This window comes from Colletotrichum chrysophilum, assembly GCF_026319265.1.
Source record: "Colletotrichum chrysophilum strain AFK26 chromosome Unknown scaffold_10, whole genome shotgun sequence".
NCBI lineage: Eukaryota > Fungi > Ascomycota > Sordariomycetes > Glomerellales > Glomerellaceae > Colletotrichum > Colletotrichum chrysophilum.
Genome location: NW_026517297.1, coordinates 53,494 through 63,235, shown reverse-complemented (window position 1 = coordinate 63,235; position 9,742 = coordinate 53,494). Strand labels below are relative to the sequence as shown.

Genomic DNA, 9,742 nt, shown 5'->3' with positions numbered 1-9,742 from the left:
CTTTGAGCGGGCTCTACACGATGATGACTGGCGATGGTTGGGATGCTGCGTGGGACATGTCTCATTCCCCGGGTCCTGCCTGGCTCATACGAGCGAAGATCTTCATGTGGGAATGTGGAAACAAAATTCTTCAGCAACGGGGTTTTTGACTGCCGGCAGGTCTTTGTGCTGTGACAGCGGAGGCCCCCGCATCATAGTAGCTCTTTGTTATCAGTCTAGACCCCCACTCATGTACAGGCGATACCAATTAGAGATAGCGGCTTGGAAATACGGCCTTAGCAACGGTAGTGCCAGATGGAGTGCGGGTAGCTCGAGTCATGTTCGGTAGTACGCAACAGGACATCAAGCACGTATTGTAAGTCTTGATATCCGTCATTGGATAGGTACCATATGTTGCTGTCAACAACAGAGCTTTGTTGCCGATGCGCCAATGTGGCACAGCATGCAGTGAACCACATGGTTTGTGGGGTAGGTGGCCCAAGCTTCAAGACCCAAGTTGAATGATCAAGAGATGATCTTCAGAAATTCAGACGCTCGTTATCTGAGACTCGTTGTGTGAGACACTGGTCTTTGGTCTATGTCTAGGACTGGGCCTGGAATCTCAAAATGCATGATAGTGCCGGCACAATCCGGGGTTTTTTTTTTTTTTTTTAAAAAAAAAAAGGAACTTAGAAGCTGCAGCATTTGAGCATACTAATGACTTGAAGAACTAACATCCATCAACTCCCCTTGGAGCCAGTCATCGCCTTCACAATTTCGATGCACTCCAAGTTCGCCTAGGGAATATTACCCTTGTATATGCCTTGACTGATGCTGCAAAACACCTCAAAGCGTGCATCGGAAGCTTTTTCCACCATCCAATCAAGTGTGCCAGTGCTTCTTGCGCTCTAGATGTGAATGCTGGCTTAGTCTCCATCGCCAAGTGCTGGTCATGCTCGCTGACGGCAGCTTCGAGCCTGCGCATGATTTCGTCGTGCTCTATCTTAAGCAGTCGAATGTGTTCCGGGTCATTTTTATATCGAGCATATTGTAACGGTAATTTGCCAAACCTGTTCTTCGTCCAAACACTGGGTTCATGTCTGACAAGACGATCAACTGCCTCTGTATTCGAGAGTCGCATTGCGTAAGAGAGGGGGGTTTCTCCGTCATGTGCGGCACTGGTGTTGGCGCCCCAGGTGAGAAGTAACTGTAGGATCTCACTCCGCCTTGCGTAAATGGCGTGGAAAATTGGTGGCCGCCTTTCAAAGTCCTTGGCTTCAATGTCTGCGCCTTTCTCCAAAAGCAAACTAACAACCTTATGATGGCCATGTGTGATAGCAAACACCAGCGGCGTCGTGCCTTTCTCATCATCAGGTATCTCGGTGTCAGCGCCTTGCTGAAGGAGGAGCTGGACAATCCGGTCATGTCCATTCCTGGCAGCCAATAATAGCGACGTTCGGTGACTTCCATCGGTCGCATTGATGTTAGCCTTTCGGCTTAACAAGTGGTTGACAACGTCGAAGTGGCCCATATAGGCAGCGATGGCTAACACAGGGCAATCGGCTCCGAAATCAACTCCGTTTGGGAAACACGACAAGCCTTTCTCATTGACATCGGCTCCATGATTGAGTAGGCACTCAACAATACCAGAAAAGCCCAGACGAGCAGCCACAGCCAGTGTAGGCTCATTCTGAGCCGTTAGAGGCGATTCAGACTGATTTTGAAACCCGCCTCTCACATCTGCTCCCCTTTTCAACAGCGTTCGGGCAATTGCACAGTGATTTGCCTTCACTGCCACATCTAGTAGAGTCTCGCCGTCTCTTGTTACTGCCACATTTAGTAGAGTCTGGCCGTCTCTTGTTCGAAAGCTGGCGTGAGTCTCTTTCTTCAACAACATCTTAAGGGCTGCAGGGTGCCCTAGCAGGGCCGCTGTGGCTAAGGGAGACTGTCCGCGGCTGTCCGAGCGTTTCGCAGCAAACCCCATGGATATGAGTGACTCCAGCACTGGAATGTTGTCTGTAGCAACTGCCATAGATAGAGCACCTCGCCCTTCGGAATCTTCGACAGTAACATCGGCCTCCAGGAAGTCCCAGAGATATTCCATGGCAGCAATATGTCCCACAGTAACGGCACGAATGAACGCCCTCCGTACAATGTTAGGAATATTATCTCTTGAAGGAATATCGCTCAGTTGAAGATCTCTACAAAGACTGGTCAACATCGAGTATTGCCATTGTCTTTGTCTGCTCTTTGAGCACGCTATCAACTCTTGGACCGAATTGAATTCCAGGGAAATTTCAAATTGAATTGCCTCTTTTTCGCTCAGGAGATCAAGGAGATGTTGATCTTGGGCTTTCTTTTTGCCCTTCAGGGGCCTCTTGAACTCTGCCAACTTCAAGCTGACCGGCCAACTTTTTGCCAAGAATTCCAAGAGCAATTTTGTGTGTGCAAGTATGTTCAGCTCCCGATCTGCGTCCACGCCGATGTGCATAGGTTGTGACGCTTTAGCCAGCGCTCCCAACGTGGTCATGTAGAGTTTGGAGCTAGGCGAATCTTGGAACAGCTTCAACTCCAACGTCAGAGAGTCGCTGCTTGCAATATTGCTGCCGAGAAAGCCATCTGAATCGGCTGCTGTTCGAGCAATCATGTCCAGAGCCGTATCCCTAGACGCAACCATCAGATGGCAACTTGCGCGCACTTCCATTTGCTGGACGCGGAGTTCGAGGGCAAAGATAAAATCTTTCAATTCCCCCGTCTTTTGGCGGACCTTCCACCATGACCGCCGAGCTGCATCGTATCGAATATCCATAACGGTACTAAGGACAGCTTTATCTTCGTTCCATTGTCCATCGAAATAGGTAGCGACGATGTCCAAGTCGGTTTCCAGGAGTTTAGCCCACTGAGCGACGTGAAAGCCGTATTTGCAGTGACTCAGTGCAGCTTTATTGCTTGGCAGCAATGCCCGAAGTCGAATGGGTCTGGGTGCCAAACTTACTTCCGATGGAGGTACACACAGAAGTGCTTTTGTCCCCGCCGGTCGTATGTATTCTCGAGGCACTGCGCCAGGCGTAATGCAAAAGAGGGGGATACCCACCGCTGCATCAGTGCGGTTCATCAATCGACAGTTCAGGATTCCAACAGCGTGTCCAGTCTTGGTGTTGCTGAGACAGAGCCGCAACGACAAGCAGCCTCTCGCGGTCTCTAGCCCCTCTATGGTCGAGCTCTTATTCTCCATTGCCACTATTTGGCTACTGTGCATGAAGTCGGTCGGGCTGGTGGCTAGAGCGTTCCCAAAGAGATTGATGTCGGGGTTTTGATTTTCGCCGCCGTCGTTCAGGCCAAAGCTCATGCCCCACGCTAGGACTGAATCGTCCGCCGTTTTCTTGATGATTTCTTCCTGGAGTCGAATGAATGCATGCTCCCCTTCCCCATATATCATGGGCATCATGACATCAAAGATCCCTAGGAGACAATACGCCAAGTCTTCCTTTCTCTTTGTGACTCTTTTGGCTGCCCAAGACATTCGCTGTGCGACGCTAGCATTGCTCAAATCATCGAAACCAATAAGAATCCCATGTGGGATACCTGTAATGCTTCCGATGGCACCAGCCAATTCAAACCTCTCTCCTAACGGGTACCATTTGTTGTCAAAGAATCTGAGGCTTCTAGGAGCTAAGAGCTCCTGCAAGGTCCACCCCCGTGTAAACCAACGACTCCTGTGAAACTGGTCCAGATCGATCTCTCCATTATGACCCGATACGTCCGCTAGGTAAACGTAGCAAATGGCTGATTCCTTGTACCATCGGAACATAGAGTTAATGGCTTCGCCCAGTTCGACAGAGTTGCTTTTGTCGATACAACAGGTGTCAATCCAGACGTGGCTGTAGCCATCAGATTTTGCCTGCCTGCAGAGTCCATCCAGCTTATTTCCGAATCGTCGCTGGATTGAACCCTCTTGCTGCTGCATGTCATGGAACGATATCTCCTCGTGGTCTTGTCCCCATGTATGAGACAAGATAGCGTAGCTCGGGATATCGCTGTGAAATTCCTCCAACCTGCCTGATTCGACGTTGATGAGTCGCATAGCAAGGACGACCGGGCTGCCACGGAGCCACGCAGGCACCCGTATCGACAGGAAGATATGGAGATGCAGATCAAATTCTAGAACCTGCAACACGTGCCGGGGCAACAGAATTTTGGGCGTCCTTAGATAAATGATACAGAGCAGCAAAGCTGAGACTGACGATGCCTCAATGGGTGATGCCTTCGCATGGGATGCGACATGTGCAGGAAGAAGAATCAGGCTGCAATGAATCTTGTCGAGCCAACCCACGTCATCACGTTCGGGACAATCACCAGCTGATAGGTCAGAAATCAGAAGTAAGCCCTACGCCAACACGGTGATACGCGTTGTCTGAGCTACATGTAAGCGAGATACAGCTGGTGCTAATAGGTCAAATGTTGTAGGCCAGTCCAGGCCGTGTGTGATACAGCATACGGTAAGGCCGCTGACCTACGAAAATCTTCAAAAACCACTCATTACCTAGTTTTGTGGTTTTAGCGCACATCAATTTGTTTGACAAGGTTTGACAAGATAACCTGGAATACTGTCAAAAGCTGGTCTTCAAAGGTGGAAAAACAAATATTATGACAGATGCATCTCGAGCGTGTGCCGCTGACTTTCGCAATGCATCAACGGGAGCCCATTATGTTCCTATGCAGGGATAATCATTGCCATCGCGATTATCCAAGGCCATGAGGAGCATTTTGAAGTAATCGTGGGCCCTTTTCTATCCCACTTGACGCCTGCAGACCATTAAACCTACATCAAGTCAATATTTATGCTTCTCCACGTTTCGCCGGTGAGGTACCATGTCCTCGGGTCCGCGGACGACCGACCTGCAACTCACCCAACCCGCGTACCCGCGGGGTCCCCGACCCTCGGCCGCCGGGTTCTTCGGACCCCGTCCGCGCCGCCCTTGCACCCCGCCGCCGAGGTCAATCGACGATGACGATGAAGACAGCTGGATTTCTATCAGTGAGTAAAGTTAGTGATCGGGTGTATCCCCGACGCAAGGACGGCGCAGACGACTAGGAGCATATTATCTAACAAACTGCCACACTCTGCAATGTTCATCTCACCCTCAAAGTCAGACGTTCGGCGATTAATTACCCAATCCGCTCCCTCGGGAAGTGGGTAGACGGCATGCCACCGGCGCTCTATCCGCGGACCGCTGAAAGGGCACCCGCCGGGGGAAAAGCCAACATGGCGGATAAGGGCAAGAGTTCCAGACCGTATCCTGTTGGTCGCATCCCACAGAGCAGTTCATATCGTCACTGTGTTTTCGATGTATAAGAAGCGCATGTTCTCCCACCCCGCGCCCGGGAAACCCGGGGTCCGACGGGCGCCCGACGCACCACCTGACGGATCGTGAGCCCACGCGAGCGGCGTTCTTTTACCTGGTCCAACCCGACTAATCAGCAATTTCAATCAACTCAAAAGCTGATCTTCCTCCTAAGGCTGACGACGTCCCATCGCCTTCGGGCTAACCTTTTATTCCATCTCCGCTCCGCGTTGTCCGCCGGGCGGTTGGTCGGATCAATTGTCAAGCAAACACCCACTGGACATGGACCAAGTCAAGGTGGAGCGGGCGGAGGTCGAGCCCCGGCCGGCGGCGTTTCGATCGGTGAGTTGAACCAATAAGAAACTACGATGATGAATCATCGATCGATCGAGTTGTTAAGTTGACGTTGAGGCTAATTTCACTGCATTGGTAGTGCGACTGGTGCCGTTCTCGAAAGGTTAGTTGTTGTCCAAGCCGGTGTTAGTCGCTAGGCTGCACAGCCATTCTGGCAGGCCGAAATGCGACGATATTTCGGCCTCTCCGTCTCATGTTACAAAGTACACATCATGCTGACCAACCTTGTTAGATTCGGTGCGATAAGGGTTCGCCCTGTACTAGCTGCAAGGTGTCCAAGGTGTCGTGCGAACGAAAGCTCCAACTGAAGCACAGGACCCAAGCACAGAGAGTGCTCATATCGCCAGAATAGTGCGTTGCCATCTCCAGCAGGCCCCCAAGTTGCTCTGCTTTTCTGACCACCAGAGACCAATAGCAGGGCCAAGATTGATCGTATTGACGAGCGTCTCGATAAGATCACGCAAATATTGATGGACTTGAAGCAGCAGACCAAGATCCCAATAAAGCAAGAGATGCTGAGTCCTGGGCCGAGGCCGCACCCTCTCTTGGCACCCAAGGTCAGAGCCGAATGAACAGGAGAGCACAGTTCACGATTCAAACATAACGAAAACGCAACATGGTCATCATTGTCAAGACACAAATAGGAGTTCCGGACTGCTCAACTATTTTTTCTATCTCATAATACAGTACATATAGTTCATGCTTGGGCTAGTTGACGATTCGATCGCGACTTGATTCTTGATGTAGATAAAAGCTTCGTTCCTGTGATTTCCGTTCTGTTTGTTTGTCTCGGCTATTCCAAGGGCTACAACGACACTTGGCAGTTCTCTAGTGTAGACCGCCGACGTCGCGTCGTCTCACATGCGAGATCACCCAATCCGCTTGATATAAGGTTATGCAGACTGCTAAGATAGAAATGAAATCGGTAGTGGGCTATCGAGTGCTCATCAAGAAGCTCCGAGCACCCAGTCAGATCAGAAGCGCGCTCATCGGCCGAACAATGCACTGTTCAGAAAATGCGTACGGCATGACTTGATTCTCGTTCAAGGTCAGACTTCCCGAACCGTTCAGTAATTGACTTTGTGGACATTTTTATGAATGATTTCAGCTAAACTGTAACGCAAAATACAATGTTTCTTGGAATTAACATGCTTATACCGTCACGATGTTCCGATAAATCAAGAGGCTAGAACATACTGAACACCTGCATCACCTGTTTGCCACCTTCCATCAGTGAGTGCCAAACACTCGTCGAAATGTCCTCAAGGTTTATGAACATGAAATACAGTTGGTCAAAGTTCTTCGGCCAATTATCCATCACGGGCACTACGATAAATGTGAGAATAGCACCGAGTTTTGACGAGGTATAACTTACGCAGAGCACAATCTATCCCCAGATATGAATGTGAGTGATTTGAAGTATTTCATCAGGGGCCAGATGCTTACACCGCTACCCAGGCATTTGACAAGAATGGACTCTTCGTCATTGTACGGACTGTGGCACACTCTGCGCGTCGGGAAGGTTTCGGTTTTGTTACCGGGTTCTTCACACTGTACATCTGATATTAATAACACTCTTCGAGATAGCGAAGGTGCTCCCTTACACAGTAGGTATTGGGCTAGAGCTTTTCAGCTGGCTGTACAACTTTTATTGTGATATGGTGGGTAAACTTACTTGGTTAAGAGAGCACGAGGCTCCTTCGGGCTTGTCCCATCCAGCGTTACAGTGAGCGGCCTCGGTAACGGCGACCAGAGCGAGAAGAAAAGCCGGGTATTTCATATTGAGAAGTTGATAGCACGTCAGGCCAAAGGTGACAGTAGTAATCAATGACTGTTAGCGGGAGGATGGGAAGCTGAACAGATAGGATGTCGGTACGAGAGGGGGAATATATACTAATTGTATGTCAAAAATATTGATAGAGAAGTCAGAAGATGAACTGATTTTACTGTCAATTGCCTTACTAAGCGCACAAGATTGCATGCAACGCTTTGAGACGTCAACAACTGCGTGTTCGATCTCCTGGCAAATCATCTACATCACACACTCAGCCAGGGCTGACCGCCACGGTTTGGGATTATAATGTCGCCAGGTATCAGATGTCGGTAAATTTAGTCTGAAGTGATCTTCAAAATTCTCCATCTCGTTCTTTTGTATCCATTTCGATGTATAATTTAGAGCCAAGGTTTCAGTTTCCTTAGAAGGCGTTCCTAGCTTCAGTGTATCTCATAAGTTACGACTCGTGGCGGCCGCCACGGGCCGCTTACTGGAGGCAATCCGGGAATGATGTACCGAAACAGGCATGATTCACCCGAACTTCCACCTCTGCCGAAATGTCTCAACACTGACAATGCTGGCTCTTTGCTGATTGTCAGCAGGGGCGGATGTGCCTTGAAACTCAGAACGGCCATCATCCCAGGGCACGTCAAGGTCAAAAATAGCATAGTATCGCGTGCCGGTGAAATTGGTTGGTCCCGACTGGCCGGAGCTGATCGAACTTCTGCAACAAGAATTCTTAAAGCAGACGTCATTCTACACAAGCCGTTTGTTATTGTGATCATTCCTTCACTTCTTTTAATAAGATGACAATTACTGTAAGACAAAATATGGAATAACTTGCCAAGTTTGGTTAATATTTCACCGAGGTAACCCTACAATGATGACTTTTGGATCATTCGAGACTCAAATTTATTCTTATGTCTATTCAAATACAAAGAAGTAAAATTGGCATTACTTGAAAGAATTAAGTACTTTGCCGGAGGGACATAATTCTATCACCAACCTAATGGTAAGAACAGTTTCGTGATATCCGAATTACAGCTGAATATAGAGCTTTCAAGCCCTTTCATTTCCATTCAAGCGCTCAGCTGTACCAGCCGTTGTATTGGAGCTTCACCTATAGAGACAGTGAGCAACCTGCAAATCAAGTGGAATGAAGAAGATGACTTACAAACGATGAGTCGATCTGCTTCAGATCCGCAACCCCAAGATTCGCAGCATCAATCGCAATCTCATGCTTCAGAAGCTGCGCAGCCCTCGCCACACCCTCAGCACCGTACGTATTCGCAAACATGAATGGGCGACCCAAGCCGACGGCTTTGACACCAAGCGCAAGCAGCTTCAGTACGTCGGCACCGTACCGCACACCGCCGTCGGCAAATACCTCAGTCTGCGTGAAAATTTCCGGGGCCTCTTCATGGATTTCCAGCGCCACTTCCAAGCCTGACGGTGAGCTGTCGAGTTGGCGGGAGCCGTGGTTTGAAAGGATAATACCGGGTGCTCCATGTTCCACAGCTAGCTTAGCATCTTCGACGGTGCCGACGCCTTTGATGATAATAGGAAGGTCGGTCATGGACTGCAAATGCTTGTAGTATTCCCAGGTGTTGAAGGTAAGAGCGGTATCAGCGGAGCCAACGCCGTAGCGGGCTGCTCTGTGGCGGTTGCCGTCCGCGGCCGAGTCCACCGTGAATACGAGGGCTTTGTGGCCCAGAGCCTTGGCGCGATCAAAAATCTCCTGGGTTGCGGTGTCGTTGTGTTCGAGGTAGACTTGCTGGAAGGTCACCTGTCCATCGACCCTGGCGTTGGCAATGTCTTCGCCGGAGCGTGTAGTCCGGAGGGCAGGGATGTAGAGAATGCCTTCCTTTCCGGCACCACCGACGAGACCGAGTTCGCCGTCAGCATGTCCCAGTCCAGCACGGCCACAGGGGCTGATATAGAAAGGGGCAGAGAAGTTGTGACCGAGGATGGTTGTCGGCATCGTCGACTCAACCTTAGTGATGTCGACCATAACGCGGGGACGGAAGCGGAGGCGATGGAAGCCTTCAAGGTTGTTGCGGTAGGAGAACTCGCCTGCTGCGCCATTGCGATAGAATGTGTAACTTGACGCGTTGAGGTAGTGGCGGGCTGCCCAGTCGAAGTCCGGCAAGCCGACGAGTCGGTCTAAGGGGGGCAACTCGCCAGCTGGGAGATCACCAAAGATTTCCCCGATTCCAGTGTCGGGTTCATTGAGGAATGGGCGAGCTGCGAGAGCGGCGCTGACAAACAACAAAATAGTGAAGGATCGCAT

The 9,742-nt window shown here is 50.1% G+C and overlaps 1 protein-coding gene across 1 annotated transcript; it reads right to left on the bottom strand.

The window, feature by feature from the left end:
* Positions 1-8,539: 8,539 nt before the first annotated feature.
* On the bottom strand, positions 8,540-9,742 carry COL26b_002055 (uncharacterized protein; the record flags this gene model as incomplete). Its single annotated transcript, XM_053174987.1, has 2 exons — positions 8,540-8,572; positions 8,627-9,742. 2 exons carry the CDS (start codon positions 9,740-9,742, stop codon positions 8,540-8,542), a joined length of 1,149 nt encoding a protein of 382 aa, XP_053040931.1.